The 17,774-nt window shown below is 39.6% G+C and overlaps 1 protein-coding gene across 4 annotated transcripts in view; it reads right to left on the minus strand.

The window, feature by feature from the left end:
• Positions 1 to 17,774, minus strand: part of TMEM266 (transmembrane protein 266) — a 122,172-nt gene that overhangs the window by 37,499 nt on the left and 66,899 nt on the right. For all 4 annotated transcript variants that reach the window (XM_067534759.1, XM_067534758.1, XM_067534757.1 and 1 more), the window contains 4 exons: positions 14,790 to 14,863; positions 5,446 to 5,502; positions 2,881 to 3,019; positions 1,103 to 1,218 (listed from right to left, as the gene is read on the minus strand). In XM_067534759.1, the coding sequence (XP_067390860.1) occupies positions 1,103 to 1,218; positions 2,881 to 3,019; positions 5,446 to 5,502; positions 14,790 to 14,863 (386 nt within the window). The remainder of the gene's footprint in view (positions 1 to 1,102; positions 1,219 to 2,880; positions 3,020 to 5,445; positions 5,503 to 14,789; positions 14,864 to 17,774) is intronic.

The raw sequence follows: 17,774 nt of genomic DNA on the forward strand, positions 1-17,774 counted from the left end.
CCCTTGCAGGAGAGGTCCCCCACCCCCCGGGGTCGGGGGAGGCTCTCTGCGTGGCGACGCCGGTGTCGGCTCTAATCGTACCCCCTGCTGTACCGGTAGCAGGGGGAGTCCATAGGCACCGGGTCCAGCCGCTTCTTCTTCTTCGGCACCTTTAGCGCCGGTGCCGCTGTCGGTGCCGGGGGCGCGCTGTGCGCCGATGAGACGCTCGGTGCCGATGGAGATCCCGAGGGCTCGGAGACCGGGCGAAGCGCCGACTCCATTAGGATCGTCCGAAGGCGGGCATCTCGCTCCTTCTGTGTCCTGGGTTTGAAGGACTTGCAGATGCGGCACTTGTCCTTCCTGTGGAGCTCGCCCAGGCAGCGAAGACAGCGGTCGTGCGGGTCGCTGATGGGGAAAGCCTTCGAGCATTCTGCGCAGGCTTTAAACCCCGAAGTGCCCGGCATGGCGCCGGGAGCCCGTAAGGGCTAACTAAGTACTTAAACCACTAAAACTATTACTACTTTTTTTTTTTTTTTTTTTTTTTTTTACTATACAGGTTAAAACTATGAACTTTTAACAACTAACTACAACTATAAAACTATAACTAGAACAGGTTGAGGAGATTGCTACTTGCGATACAGCAAGGGGCAGCGTTCCAAAAGACCGTCACGGGCGGAAAGAAGGAACTGGGGGCCACGGGGTCGGCAGGCTCCCTATATACCGCGACATGAGCGCGGCACTCCAGGGGGCGCAGGAGCCGACCCGCAGGGGGTTGCTAGGGCAGAAAAGCTTCCGGAGGCTCGTGCACGGGGCGCGCACTCACCTATGATGGAATGCATATGAGCAAACACTCGAAGAGAGAACTACCTGTTCTAAAGTTGTGTCAGTTTCACATATGGGAGGTCAGGATAAGTACAACACAGGCTGCAATTTCCTGTAAGTAGCTAGAAACTTTAGCATCCTAGAGGGTTCTGTCTAAAGTTGGTCTGCCATCTTTCAACGGAATTCCTAATGGTAATTTTTCAAATCTCAGACTTTGGCAACTTATTTGAGCTATTTCAGTCACCATGAAACCAGCATCTTTGACAGACAATATGTAAATAAAAATATAATGAAATTTTACCCCTTGTTCTTGGCAGATCTGGGTTAGTCTTTCTAGCTGCTCATCTTGAATGACCTTTGCCTTCTCATATTGTTGAATCACCATCTCCATCTCCACTTTAACTGGCAGCACATAGGCTAGAAAAAACAAACAAGCACTTGAAGAAATTCAGCAGCAGTTTAACTTATCAGAGGAGATGTCTACATAGATTTTAAAACCAGAAGGGATCATCATGATCATCTGATCTGACCTTCTGCATAACACAGGCCATAGAATTTCACCCAGTAATTCCTGCATAACTCCTGTATGAAACCCAACAATTTGTCATTGGACTACAGCTTCTCTTTTGGAGAAGGAATTCTATCACATGCAATCACAAGGACCCCCACTGAGTCATCAGCAGGGTTTGAACCTTGGATGTTAGATCCCCAACCACTCACCATCACTTGTGTTGCAGGCAAAACTAGAGCTGAAATGTACATTGCAACCTTGCCCAAGCATTTGCACTAATGTAGATCTATTCCAGCACTTATCATAGATTGTCTAAATGGCTGGTCAAGAGCATTTTCTGCTTTGTATTCTGCACGTCTCCATAACATTTGAAAAGCGTAGCTGTGTACCAGCTTCTTGGAGAAGAGCTATTCCAGAGCCCTAAGCAATGTAACAACAACTCCTAAATAGAACTGTAGGAAATAACTATATGACGGAAATTGTTGACTAACGGTGAGGTTTTCAAAGGTACAAACGGCAAATTAGGCACCTAACTCCCTTTGACTTTCAATAGGAGTTTGGCACCTATAGTTTGAAAATCTTCACCAAGTCACAATTAAGGCAAGCTCACATTGTTCAGGGTGACTATGCAAAATTTACTGCATTTTTTTATGTTCTTCAGAACCTGAATCAGATCCCGAACAATAGCCTCAGTACTTCACCACAGGGCTACATCCCCTCACTTTGGAACTTGGGAGACCTCAGTATCTAGAGCATAAATGCCACTCTGACACACTCACTCTCTCACAGAAGCAAAGTGATCCTTGGCCTCATTCATTTTGCATTCCTCTTCCCTGCATCCTGGAATCCCGGACTTTTATAGCAAAACAATGTACAGCTTGTTAATAGATATAACTGCCCTCCACTATGCTACTATCCCCTTCCTTGAATTCTTGTTCCAAACTCTGACTCTGCTCCTGTTCTCTGCAGTCTTAACTCTTTAAGCTGCTCTCCCCTCTCTAAGTGCTTCCTAATGGTGGTGTGTTCTGGAATCCTGTGCAAAACAGCACTGGCACACAGCTAATTACACGCAAATTAATAACATAGACAGACCTGTGGAAAACTTTCAGTGGGGAACTTCCAAGATGCAAAGAAAGCATGAGGAATCAAACACAAAGTTATCCTAGAGGCAGGAACTGAAAGTAGAATGGATCAAGATAGAGGATGTTGGGGCGAGCAAAGAACAGCTGCAAGAAGGATCAAGCAGGTTGGAAGCAATTATTTTGAAGCATATGGGAAGGATGTCTCATGGTAAGCGATGAGAGGGAAATCATATCAGAGACATTTCCTTTTCAAGATAGGAGATGTCAAAGTGCATCACAAAAAAATAATTTCTAAAGGAGCATGTGGAATCCAGCCATGAAATTAATTCCTATTCTCACCAGTGGTAGTCACAACACTAAAGCTTTTAAAATTTAGAGGAAGGAGAACAATAAAAATATTCTCTACAAGCAATGCCGAGGGTTACCAATCCTTTTTTTTAAATCAACCAACTAATTCTCATGACAGCAAGTTTAATCCCCACTTACCATCAATAATTCTCTTAACTCTCCAAATTCGCAGAGTGATAATGAGACTGATGGCATCCCAAGGACTGCTTGGGCCATTTGCCACTGTAGAGGCCACCATTGGAGCCAAGGATAAAATTATTACTGCACCATCGAATACCTAAAATGAGAGAGATTTTTAACGAACAGCATTTTCAAACTCTTTCTAAAGGTCACAAACCCTCCCACCCTTCTTAGTGTTCTTGGAAGGCTCTTAACACACAAAAGTGGTTCAGTTATGATAAACTGTGTGTGTTTCGTGGGGTGAGCAGGCCAAAAAAAAAAAGCTAAATCCTCTGCATGCTGTGAATGTCTTAGAGATTTCATCCACCGTTTTAGAGGTGAGGTGGAGACATGGCCAGGGAGGTCTGCAGTTACACAAATCCGTTGGCCAAAATCTTCATGTACAGGTGATGCCCCAAATACTATTACAACCCAAGAGCTCTATTATTGTTGCTATTTATTACCAGTCATTAGGTGTGGTACAAACATAAAAGAGGACACAGACCCTGACTAAAAAAACTTGCATTCTGAAAAGATGCAGGGAGAAAGAGGTGGAATAAAGCGGAACAACAAACGAGTAAAGCGATCAGCTGGCACTTGATCACATCCTGGCAATTCAGTGGTGGGGTGTTTTGTGTTTGTCAGAGATATAAAGACTATCCCCAAGGACTCCATGACCATGTCATTATTAGCTGGCTACCTTCCTGTAGGTGTCATGGCAAACGTGGATTTCAGGAGAGACCTGAATAAGGAGAGGTTAGTGGCCATGGGGAATCATTCAGAAAAGGCAATTCCATGTGTGAGAGGCGATGTGGAAGAAGGCATGGAAAGGTTTGTGGGAGAAGCGGACAAATGGCATGTCAAGCCTGGAATTGTTAGCAAAGCAGAGAGACTTGAATTGAGGGTGATGCTAATAATAATGCTTGGGCTAGTCCACCACAACCTGGAAAGGCATAGGGCAGAATTCTGTGCCACAGTCCCTGTGCAGAGTCCCAGCGTAAGGCCCATTTACTCATGGTTTGCACAGGGAAACAGGACATACCCCACTATAAGCAACATGCATCAAGAACTGAACATAAACTCAATCCACTGGAAAGACGCAAACAACAGGTCATAATCCTCACTGTCACCATCTGGAGGATGCTAGGATACAATATTTCCCTTTAAAAAATGAAATGAAACTGTTGAAACTGGTGTTTTGCCAGACAACATCAAATAAAACCGTAAGACTCACTTGGAGTACGCAAATCAGGTCAAATGGTTTGAAGTTTAGTTATGAAAGATTTGCACACCTTTAAATGTGGCTTTATTTGCAATACAAACCAGGTTTCCTGACCCCTTCTGTACTGTATTTAGTTTATTAGCACTACGTTTCATTTAATCCGTTTCTATCACAGCAATCCTCTAATTACTGAAATTATAATGTGCACTAACTACTGTTGCACTTTAGCTGTGTACATTCTTAAGTAATTACCATTTTGTTATTATGTACGTTAAGGCCTTATCCATTCTTGGTCAGAACCATAATAGCTACAAACATGCTTGAACACAATTATTGCTACCAGATTCCAGCCATGGTTTCCTTGACAAGTATGGACAGGAGTTTGTTGTTTGTTATAAAACTATCTGACAGATTATTTGTATGGTGAGGGCCTAGTCTATGCTTTGTCTATACTACAGCCAGAATCAAGCCTGGGGTCTAGGTTAATAGCACAGATAAAAAATGTATTGCAGACAACACTTGACAATGTCCACATAAATGGGCTATATACTTGGACTCTCCAGGGTTTTTACTGGAGCTAGTCAGGAAAGTGATTTTTTACCCCATGGAAAATTTTGAGATTTTGATTATTTTTTTCCATCCTAGATTGGGAGGAAAAACCAAATAAAGAAAATTTTGAAACAAACAAAAAGTCTTTTAAAATAAACAAACAAAAATCTGAAGTTTTAGTTCAGAAAACATTGAAATGGGACGTTATAACATTTTAAAAACTTTTTTCCCCAAAACGAAATTTTGTTGAAATCTATATGATGTAGTGAAAAATTTCGGTTTTGTTAAAACAGTATTTTCCAACAGAGACTCTTTTTGATGAAAATTTTCCTATCAGCTCTAGTTTTAACCTGGTAATGGGAACATGGTTAGGCTTCATACACGACAACTCTCAAACATATCGTTAACCAGATCCTCAGACTCTGTTATCGTTATAATGTCGAAAGGGTTTATATGTCACAGTTTGACTCGCACGGTTCTCAAAAAGAAATTCTTGTCCACACCAGTCAGCAAAATCACAGCTAACATTGCGCTGGCCACAAATGTGTTTAAAACACTGTTCTAACCAGCATCGGTCTGACACTTCAAACTGTGGACAGGGCTTTAATCTGCATCTCATTTCATTTTTGCGTGCAGGGAATAACATGCATAAATCTCTGTGAGTGTAAATACATCAATTCCTATAACAAAATCACATACTGCAGGAACAGTTAATTATTCTTACTTTGCCATGCTGAAATATAAACAGCCTTGACTGTGGCACTTTTACTTACCTCTATTTTGTTTTCAATATAATCCCATATACCGAGAACCACAATTCTCATAATAGTCTAACATGAAATATTAAGAAAAAGACAGCAATTTATTATAATTTGCATGGCACACATTCAGAAATCCCTTTGAATTAATAAGATAATTAACCTCTACATGCTCCCTGGTTGCTGTTCTCTCTCTTCAGAGCAAAGAGGCATTTTTAAGTCCCAGGGAGTCAAGAGTATAAGGGGAGAAAATGTCTGCACCAACTTCTGCTATTAACAAACAGCATAAGGTTAGTGTAGTTAGTTAGAAAAGAGCACTAATAAGTGAACATACCATGAAACAATGATGAATGCCTATGAAAATTCCAACAGCATCTTTCTCATTTTTTGCTGGTGTTGGTGTTTTTAAAAGATCAAATTAAAATGAAAAAATACAGTAATTTCACTCACACAAAAGTTAGGGCTTTATTCTGCCTGTGGCATTGCAGAACTCAGATCAAAATGTACTTTACATGCAAGAGGAGGATTAAAACATAGACGTGTGGCTTGTAAAATACACCAAAATGTTATTCTGCCTGTCTAAAAATATAATTAATCAAAGAGAGCTTGGTGGAGAGATGCCCATGCCAGGAAAAGAGTCAGAACTGTGCAGGAAAAAAAAAAAGAAAATTGCTGTGAATATACGTCTCCTATTCATTCCAAATACAAATATATTAAAAAACAAACAAACTCTGGGTTTATGCTACTACCTGACTCAGAACACAACACCTGTAACCTAACCACAGAGTAGTACTGGGTTCTTCCAGATAACACTCTTCATACTCAAGAGCCTGATTCTTCACTGCCTTGCACTTTCTGTAGCCATTTACACCTGAACAAAGTGAGTTCAAACTGCTCCAAATCATACGGGTAGCCCTTTAGACTCACTCTACACAGATATAAATGATTACACTGACTGCAAGGGAGTGCAGAATTAAACCCAGAGTTTTTAAAAGAACAATACCAGTAGTTCAGTGACCATGCAGGCAAATGGATCAGCTACTGTGCAGTTAAAAATAGCTCCACACAGCACTGGACATCTGAGTCTGTTTTACTGTGTGGGGGTATTATGCCAGTCAAGATAGTTAGTGTGGTTATCCTGTTTCCCCGTTGAGAAGTGTTATGGGTCCTTGAACCGCCATCAGGAATCAATGCTGTCACTGAAACTTACATATATAAAGTACCTTTTTATCTGAAGGATCCCAATGTGATTCACAAATTTAGTGAACTGATAGACCATTCACAGGGGTCACCAAGTTAACTGGTTATACAGCCGTCTGTGGGACAAGATGGCAACTGTTCATCCGCAGAAAGAACTTCCATCTGAGGAACAGCTCCTCTAACAATTCTACACTCACCGGTATTATGTGGGAGCATGAACATGGGAGTAAATTCAAATCCTGTTGCAGAGCTGAAGTCAACTGGATTGCAGGTGCTCAGCAAATCTCAAGATCAGGCCCTTAGGACATTTGAATAGTCCTGCACTTACAGCATTTTCATTACACAGCATTCCCATTGAAAACACACACTGGCTGACATTCCATACTTGTCCTATAAGAGTCAGAGTTCTCAGTCCTTGCTCCAAAAGAACAAGGATCTGGGAAAAAAAAAAAAATTATATTCAAAAGTTGCTCCCCAGAAAAGGAAATCCTTCCAATCCTGGAAGGCATGTCTATAATGGAGGATTCATTTCTCCTGTAAGCATTTCCTGAGCTTCTGATCAAGAATTTGCATAGGAAGGTTTCAGCAAGTAAGTTAGAAGCCAGGCAAAGTAAATTCTGCAGCAGGCTTTTAATAGGAAATTTAAAAGGAAACATTTCTTCATTTAAATCTTAGGAACTCTTCCCTGTTGCCACTCCACTGATTTCAATGGAGTATTATGAGGGATGAGTTTGGCCTATTTTGTCATAAGCTTAGAAAGTATTTGTTAAATGCTAAGTCAATGAGCAATTGGAGGACTACTAAATAGTTAACATATATTCAGAAACTGCTTATGAAATGTGTTTCTTTTTGCCATGGGCAGAGAATGCACAAAGACATTTTATCTTTGGAATAATAAGGTATATCCATTGCAAAGAGAACAGAACACTTCTTTGGCCCACAATCCTGAATATAGGTTATATGAAATGTTCTATTTATGGGGCATAAAAAAGATTTTTGATATAATGTAACTGCTTCTTAAAGTCCTCTCTGCAATGTTTCAATCAGGCTGCAATACTATCATTTTAAGGGGTCTGGCTTGCTCATTGGCTTGGTTGCCAGACACAAAGGTTTTTACCTCTATTTTGCTGGTGTGAATCGGTGCAGGTCAGCAATCACTGAAAATAATTATTTGACAGCTGTTTCGTGGTGTATGTGGAATGAACTGGTGGGTCTCAGTCCAGTTTCTAGATGACAGGTGTCCACCTCAGGGAAAAACACACTCACAATCAGCACCCGTGTTGACAGTCTCTGGACAGACACGAAAGGAAGAGCAACTACGAAGTCCGCACCAGCCTCTCAACCTAGCGGTAGAGTCTCCAGAACAGACAACAGGCACGTGGGAGAGATATGTTAACAAGACTGACAGCTGCTTCTTCTGTGGACAGTTGTCTTCAGTCTTCAAAATAACATTCATTACAATGTTAATTTAAAAAAATTGTAAGGAAGTATTTTTATGTTTGCTTTCATTTTCTGCTTTGTGGACATATAGGTCAGAGGGCATGGCTAATGTGACTTCAACATTGTGTGTATCCCAACATACACCTGCAGTGTTCTTCGTACACATCAGCCAATGATTATTAATGTAATTCCAAGCTAATATCACCCTCTCTCACTAACCCCTTGCCCTTACAGAGAACACATGTTGGCAACACACTTGCCTGGTTGTTGTGAGAACTCCTACGCTCAAAAGAGCTTCACTAGACAAATTTCCAAATACAGTATTTTGAACCTAAAAAGTTAAACAATAAATAGAGAAATATTGGAATCAAAAGATATGTTGGTGTTACTTAGAACTAACATTTTTTATATATTTTACAAACAATCAAATGTATTTCATGAGCAAACAAAAATATATTTAATATGATATATTTGCACAGTACATTTAAAAAACAGAATCTCTGGCAGGATCTGAAAGACAAAGAAGGAGAATAACGATTAGAACATGTTGTTTGCACAATGAAAATGTAATTGAATTAAAATTGAATTGTGATTATAATGCTTACCGAGCTTTAAGCATGAACTCTAGCAATCGGATACAATGCCACTTAAACTGGTCTCTGTAAGAAAAAGGCAAAAATGAGAAGTGCTGTTATTCTATTATTTCTATACAGACATTTTCTATTGCTATAGTAGATGTGTACCTGTAGATGTTCTGTTTACGATGAAGCTGTCATGTCACATTGCAATTTTGATGTGTAAACTTGAAAACAAGCAGCTAATACACATGTCCACATTTCTTTCGGGCTTAAAGGGACATTATCAACTTGAATGATTTAAAATTGAAAAAACTATAAGATATTCAGTTTGTGATAGAGCATCTTTTTAAATAGAACACCCTGAACTACTTATAAAAAGTTCCTTAAAAAACCAAACCAAAACAAAAAAGCTTTACAAATGTTTTTCTCTCTGATGTTTGTAACGGTCTTTTCAACAAGAAAGAAACTGATTAACTGATTACACAAATAGTGCTATCAAATGCACAAAGAAAACCTGGAAAAATATTTTTAGTAAATTATTTTCATTACAGAAATCTTACGTGTAACTAAAAAAAGGTACACGGTTTTCAGACAGAACTGTAATTTTTCAGTTAATACTGTCCCTTTAACAATGTGGCCTACTATTGTCAACTAAAGGGAATTAGCTCTCTGCAGTGGTGCTTCCCTTCATAGCATTTATCATTGGTTAGCACAGTTACTCTGAAAAGCAAACTTTTGCTTTGCAATGCACCAGATTATTTAAAATACTTGGAGTAAACCTTTCCCAAGAATACCTTGTACTCATCTATGAGAGTTTTATCTCCTGCAACCTGAGTCATCCCACAAATTACTTAGTTCAAACACTGTTTAGAAGTGTTTTAATTTACTTTTTTATGGGCTGCCAGTACTTAGAAGTGTTTCCCCAATTATTAGTACATACCATTCCCATACCACTGAACATGTTATCGTCTTTAACCTGACACTCTTCTGCATCTAACACAAGGGTATCATCTCATATAGCTTCTCCTCAGTCAAAGTTCTCTACAAGGAAAAAGAAAAAAAATGGGTAACAGATGATCACATCTCACACATTATTCAAACAGCACAAAATATTTTCCACATGCTCTGTATTATAATTGTTGTGGTTCTATTGTACATATACCTACAATAATTAATAATAATTAACTGCAATAGCATAGTGACACCAAGATTGCAGACATAAACACCTAAATTCTCTAACAACCATCAATATTTTTTTACTATATTACATAGTATCTAAATTCTACAGGTGCATTCATACAAACATTCCTGTAACATGCATTGTATCAAATTTGTCCTTAGAATATATTCACTGAGAATGACAATGGATTCTAAACTCAGAATTCTAGATTCAGAAGTGTTTTACGGAAATGGCTCAGTGACCTATTGGCTGCAAATCATGCTACCCTGAGGCAAATATGAATTTGATACAAACATGGTCTTTTTCTTCCCTACATCAGAAGTTTCATCCTTCATGTTTGGACCAGGGGTTTTATACATAACCCTGGTGCATGGTGTAAGAAGGTGCAGGGATCTCATCAGCAGCAAGAAATGAAGCTTGAAGAGACTCCAACTGAAGCACCAGTATAGCACACCATGTGGGTCAGAAATGTTCTTGGGGGGAAAAGGGACTGATAAGAGGGATGAAATATTTTAGGAAGGCTTTGTGCTAAAGTACTCTCCTTTCACAAAATCTTATGCTCTCCTAAATCCACCTTGTTGTGGAGTGACAAAGTGTGATGGCTTAGAGGAGCTAGATTTACAAAACATTAGAAGTTAAACTTCTGCACACTATCAAAGACTAAACAGCCAGAGTTTAACTTGGTTTTTTATATCAGTTTATAAAATCCAGGTAATTCTTTCTAGGTTTTCCTCTGCACCACCTGCTCCCAAAACCTAATGTTGCCAATACCAGTTCTTCTTAATAACTCCTCCAACACACATACACAGCCAGCAAGCCAGCACATTTACGAAACCCTACAATAATAAAACTAGTATACATATAGAATGGAGAAAACATTCAGAAAGGAGTAAAGGTACAGTTCACTATGGAAGAATCATATAATTTTCTATTAAATACTAACCTTTCTATACTAGTAGGTTGCTTGAAACATACTACAGAATTTAATAGAAAATCATCTCTCTATTATAGAATTCTTTAAGATTCTTTAGAAAAATATACAGACTGGATATTATTTTCTATTAAATTCTAGTTACTTTCCCAGTAATGTCTACAGAACTCTGTTGGTTTAATACTTATTACATTCTATAGGATTCTTCCCTAAAACATTTAAATCTTCCTAGAGATTGTTATAAACGAGAAGTAATAGTATAAGAGACTATAATGAATATTTTTGGTTTATAAGTAATTTGAGTGATATGTTTAATTTTTTTTCTCTCTCTTCTTAATGTGACAAGCCAATAAATAAGTTTTAACTCAAACTTCAACAAAACAAACAAATAAATAAATAAAATAGACAAGTAACACCTCAGTAATATCCTTTAACTACTACTACTACTAGTTATTCCTTTAACTACTGGAATCCCAAACCCTGATGAATGCTTTCCCATTCCAAAACCTTTTCCTTTTACACAATGGGGAAAAAAGGCCCTGATTCAGCATGCGCTTAACTTTCAGCATGTGAACAATCCTGTTGACATCAACAGGACAACTCATGTAACTAAAGTTAGTAGAGTGCTTAAGTGCTTTGCTGAATTGGGCCTATATAAGGCAATGCAACAGCAGAATACTACAGGCTAAAAGGGCCAACACCTGCAGGCCTCTCTCACATGAATAGTCACATTACCTTCAATGGAACTACTGGAGTGAGTGAGGGCTGCAGAATCTGGCTCCTAATACCAATGTCATAAGACTATTAAAACATACTCAGAATCCACTCCACTTACCAAAGTCAATGCCAAATTCTCTGTTTGCCTTTTCTCGTCCAAGTGCTATCAGGGCTGGTTTTGCCCTTTTGAAATGGTGCAATCCTGAATTTGCCTTGACTGCTGCTGTTTTTTGCCCCAATATCCTTCTGACATTCTATCTCCTCTTCTTTCTTAACATCTGGATATTGTTTGGTGTAGGGGCTTGACATATGTAAACAGAGACTAACAGGCAAAGCATCACAACCAGTAAATCTAATTTGAGTATTTGCAAAAAGTTATATGCTTGTCACTGAATAAAGACATTGTGATATGCTGGAAAGTCTGCAGAGACTGACACGAGGAGAATATAAAATTAACACAATGCAGTAAATTCAGGTCAGACTTTTGGCTATAGCACAAGCGTAAAGATAGAAGGAAAATGCTGGAGGAGCAGCAACTTAATTTTGTTGGCAGCTGCAAGTTCCTGGCACATTTGTCCACTACATTTTAATTAAGCAGAAACCCAAGCTCCTATTTAATTGTAAGGAGACATTAAAATGGGTGCTAACAGCACACACGATAGTTAAAGTTGCAAATGTTATCCATTATAACCCCCGATTTCAATCAGTCATAATTTTTCAAATTTTGAGCACAAGTGCCTTTGTGTGGTTTGCGGAAAACAGTATTATAACGGATCAATCAAACTCAACAGGCATCTGATAATCACAATCCAATGAAAGCCTGTCCTCTTTGTGAAATCATTATACCATCTCTCTGCCCAGCCTGGTCTGAACATCATGTCTCACTGAAATATCGCACTGAAACACACGGCAAAATTCTTTCCTACCCATCCCCAAACAATGACAGATCTTTCACATCAGGAATAGGAAAAAATTACAGGCATCAAATAAATAAATGTAATGAAAATGCTGTAAGAGATCCTGTGATTTTTTTCAGGGCCTGCAATTTCTGGAGCACTGGATGATATTCTGGAAATTCTAAGCTTTCATGTTAGATGAGAAAAACAAGTTTCTCTCTTCTATGTTGATGATAAACATCACGATGCCAACAGATGGGTTGCTGCCCTGTTAATCCAACTTTGTAGAAAACTATCTCCAGCAAAACAATATCAGCAGCAAAGGTGAGAAACTCACTCTTCCCTTCCCCAGTGGTTCTCAATCTGGGGTCTGCAAAGCACTTTCAGGTAGTCTGTGGAGTTGCTTCTGTCACAGTAGTGAAGTACATGATGTTTGCAGCTAGTATTAGCCCCGTCTAGGACTCTTAAATTTCCAAAGGCTTGATTGATGAACCGAACTCCAAAAATCCTAGCCCCTTTGTGCTCTTCGCATGGCTACTTCAAGTCTTTATTGGTGGGTTTTTCTTTGGCGTAAATTCAAACTATGGTCAAACGGGTGAATGAAATTAATCAATTTGGAAAGACAGAAGCAAACTGCAAAGTGGGTCCTAACAGGATTAGAACAATGGTTACTAAATGCAGTCAGGAGAGATTCACTCCCGAGCCCAGAGAGAAGAAAAAATACAACACAGATACCAAATGGGGATGGAGGGTAGCCAAGCAGCTTTGCCCATGGTATTCAAAATAAGTTTATTTTAATATTTTAATTTATTTCTGCACCAAAATCAGTAGGGAAAGTTTAGACTCAGGATTTGGAGGTTGGGAGCAAAAGTTTAGGGTTGTGTATACTCATTGCTTAAATTTGATATGACTTTTTTAAAATCCATTAATAGAACCATGGGCTGGTTTCCAGGGTCAGCTGTAACTATCAAGGCTCCTGCTTCTTTTAAAGGTGAATACTCATAACCTTGAGCTAAACTGAACTCAAATCCTTTCCCCTAGTGAAACTAGAGAAATGTTCTTCAGGTAGGTAGATATTCCAGGGAATCTTCTGGCATGGCATGGATGTTGGTGTAATTTAAAAACACACAACCATGTAATAGGATTTTTGTAACAATCTGCATATTATGTCCTGGAGGAATAATCCCTATTGCTGTTTTGAGAGCACTTTAGATATATTATTAATATTTCAAAACAGATGAACTTTTTTTTGGAATGAAGTTGCAAACTATAACCAGTTATTTCAATGTAGTCATTTATTGTATTATCAATATGGGCTTTTCCAATTAATGAATTTATTCAGTTATGGTACCAATACACATTTGCACAGAAATTCACCATTGTTTGTTCTCTTACTATCTAATGATATCTAATTTGCTGTATTTAATTACTTTACTTTATAGCAATAATATAGAAGTAAGGAAAATATTTAGAAAAACCAGAGAGAGTTGCTTAAGTAAATCATAAAAGAAGATGATTCATTCTTATTGAAAACCAAGTTTTCTATAAGATGAAATCCTGGATTCCTTATTCTACTGAAATTCCCACTGAGGCCAATAAGAACTTTCCTGGAGTGAGAAGTTCAGAACCAGACCTGTTTCCCATCATTTAAAGGGACCTGATTTGAGATCAGGCCTGCTGACAGGGAGGACAGACAAGGGGGGCAATTGACCAGGGGCCTGGCGATTTAAAAGGACCCAGGCAGATGGAAGGATATATATGTATCTTCCTCTCCTCCATGCCCTTGTTCCCCAGAGGCCCCCCTCGCACATGCTTTCCACCCCTCCCCTCAGTCAAACTTATTTATTATGCGCCATGCAGGTTCCCGGGCAGGCTGAGGAGGCAGTATCTGTTACTCAGCTTCCTGGGTTCATCAGTAATTTCCCTCGGGAGCCCAAGGAACCTAGGAAGCTGAGTAGCAGATACCGCCTGGGAACTTGCATGGTGCATAATAAATAAGCAAAAACTTCCAGCAGAAGCCCATTTGGACCTCAGCCATTCCTTTCTAGGAGGGTCACTGACGGTTCTGCCCTGCGGCCCAGAATTGCTGTCGGTGGGCCGGTTTGAGATGATACAGATATAATTTTCCCACCTCAAAATTTTGCTCTGATATTTATTTTGTAAGGTAACATTCTCCCATTTTTCCTGGTCCATTCGAATGACGAGAACAATGACTGTCAATACAAACAAAACCTTTTGGTTTTCCAAATACGAATGGCAAAAGCTAACTTTTTTTTTTTTTTTTTTAAATATAAACACACCATGTGCTTGCTCCTGTTCATAATGAAGTCAGTGTTAAAATTCCCACTGACCATCAGTGGGAGCAAGACTGGGCCCTGCATCCAAATCAACTGTGTTACACCATGCATTATACATACCTCTGAAAAGAACACAGACAGGATGACTAGGCTGATCCAGTGAATAATTCCTGCAAACTGTGATGCACTTGAAACTGTAATTAACACAATATAAGGAAGCATAATTTTAGTATCAGGTAGCACCTTATATTTATTTATATTTAATGGTGATTAGTACCATCACCACTTACATATAAGAGAAGCATTCCATTTGAAGCACTATAATGAAAATATAATAAAGAGACTCAGTGTAATGGGACAGGGAGCTTTACCCTGTTAAGTTGCTCATTTAAATCAATTCAGGTCAGTAGTGACCATAAAGTTGTTATCTGATGACTGGTCAGTGCCTTATATAAAATCAGGAGGTGATCTCACTCATTGTTCCCACTGGACAGTTGCCAACACCACTAAAACCTACACTAACTGGAAGTCTCAGCAGAGAGGCTAAGGAATAATGGATTCATCCCAATTTTCTATTTTAAAATTGGGTCACCTTTGTGGTAGGCCATCTGCAGAAAGGAGGCTGCAAGTAACTCCAGTAGGGAAATATGCAGTTGGAGCCTCTGAAAAATAAAGCTAGGCTGTTGGCAGGGTGGTACAAGAAAAGAAAACTACTTCTTAGGAAGGGGCTTTTATGCCACTCTCCTCTAAGCCAGGTCTCCTTAGCAATCTTGGAGGCCCTTCTCTCCCTTTCTTTACTCGTGCCTTTTGGGGCAGTGGGTATCAGGGACTTAGAAGGTCTTTAACCCTGCTCCACAGGGCTCTTAGGTGCTCATAAGTTCCAGTCCACCCTAATAATAAGTTCCACCTAGATCACTATCTGCTAACTGCTGTCAGAACTGAAGCTGAATTCTGGCAGAAGACTCCTATCCTGGGATCTGACTGGTGAAACGCTGACTGGTCCCCAGCTTCTATTTAAATCAAACACTGGAACAGGAAGTTATCCATGCAAATTGGTTACCCCTGCTTAGGACTGCATCCTTTGCAGTACCTGCTCCTACTGCCCACCTCTAATCTCCTGGTAACCTGACCCTGCTTGCCTCTTGACACCTGACTCCCAATTTGCCCTTTGACCTCCTGGTATCTGTATTGTCATTGTTCCAGGATATCGCTGCACAAATCCCATTGGCTTTACTAGGAGATGAGATTAAATCCTGTAAAACTGAAAACTTAAGAGTAAAATTCTAGAAACTGACAAACAAACAAAAATAATTACTCATTATTTTTTAATCTTTTTGTTTATTCTGGAAGACCAATAATTGATTGGACCAAGGTTTTCAAAAACAGATGCACAAACTTAGACTCCTTTATCCATACTAGGCACCAAAGAAAGTGGCCTGATTTTCCAAAGTGATCGCTTATTGAGGTGTCTAACTATGGAACATATTGGCCACTGCTTTCACAGAAGAACAAGACATCAACTGGATCAAGATCCTGCCCCACTCACAGTTAGTTTGATTCTACAAAACCAAAATGAACAGCTGCAGTGAGACCAGTATTAAAAATACCTTGATGCACCAGTGTAACTTTTAACAATATATGATCCCTGGATATGAATCCAATTGAGCTGGATTCGAAAAAATGTGCAATATCATCTGACATCAAACCACCTAATAAAGATGAATTGCTAGCAGAAGAATACACATACTAGGAACACATTTAACTCTAAACTGTATTAACAAATGTATGGACCCCATTGATAAAATGCTGTCGGTGGAGGTTCAAAAAAAGAAGAATGTATTACAGGTATGAAACTACTTCCTACAGTGTTTCAGTAAGCATATAGCTGTCAAACTGTCAAGTTTGTCTTTATGTTACACCACTGAGAGCCGCTGCATTACCATGCCAGAGATTCAGGCCTGGCTTGTCAATACAGGGTTAATGTACCTTTGAGACATGGGGGACTTTCTAGACAAGATCAGTTGCATGGTGGGTGTCCAGGATGAGGAGAACTTTGTTCATCTAGCAAAACAGAACACTGACTGAAAAGACGTTCAGTACATGTATCACTGGCAATAAGTTCATATTCCTGCAGTCTCAGAACAAAACGTGAGAGAGACAAGAAATTCTCCTCCAAACCCTGTGTCCAAACCCAGATCCTAGGAGCTTGTCTACAAAGGAGCAAAACTGTTTGAGAAGATCTGTGAGCGGAAGCTAAGGGCTGGTTCACACTGACCGCGCGAATTGGCGGCAGTTGACGGGAGTTACACAAACTACGCAGAGTAGTTTGCGTAACTGACGTCGACTGCTCTGCTTCCCTCTGCACGCTGTTCACACTGCGCTGAGCCGATGGGAACACTGTTCCCGTCGATTCAGTGCTACGCTACTTGAGGGGGTGGACTTACTCAGTCAACTTCTTGATCAATTGAGCGGGTCTCACTGACCGCTCAATCGATCCTGAAAGATCGATCTGGTGGCAGCAATTTTGCCGCCGTCAGTGTAAACATAGCCTAAGTTTTGGCTGAGTTACTGCACAACAGAAAGGTGTCTTGAGTGTCAATGGCTTTGTGTGCATGAAGATGCCAGGTTGTGGCAGAATGCAGGGGTGGGAGAAGGCGGATTAGGATTCAAGGAATAAACATCAGTTGCCACTGATATTCCTTAAGCTGTGGTAATAGGGGGTCATTTAGAAATTGCCATTCATGGTATCACAGAATTTCAGTAGAGAAAAAATTATTGATTAATAAAAAGAGAAATAAGCAGACAATACTTTAGACAATTTCAACAACACGCTGCTAAAACAATAGGTCAGGGCTGGAAAAGCAGGGGAAGCCATTTGTGGGGAGACAGTCTAATAGCAATCTATTTCCATGCAGTTCTCCAACTGCTCACTAGTGTGCAAGCAAGGTATAACATTTGGGAATTTGGGGTGGGGATAAATGGATTTCTCATGCAGAAACATATGCAGCAAAGACTGCTGGATATACTGCAGGATGGTGACACAATTGAAGTGTCCAAGTAGTATCAACAGTCAACAGTTTCAAATAACCTTCCAGGCAAGAAGTT

This window comes from Emydura macquarii, unplaced genomic scaffold (genome assembly GCF_026122565.2).
Source record: "Emydura macquarii macquarii isolate MOO-44397 ecotype Brisbane River unplaced genomic scaffold, CSIRO-AGI_Emac_v2 contig_3451, whole genome shotgun sequence".
NCBI classification, from domain to species: domain Eukaryota; kingdom Metazoa; phylum Chordata; order Testudines; family Chelidae; genus Emydura; species Emydura macquarii.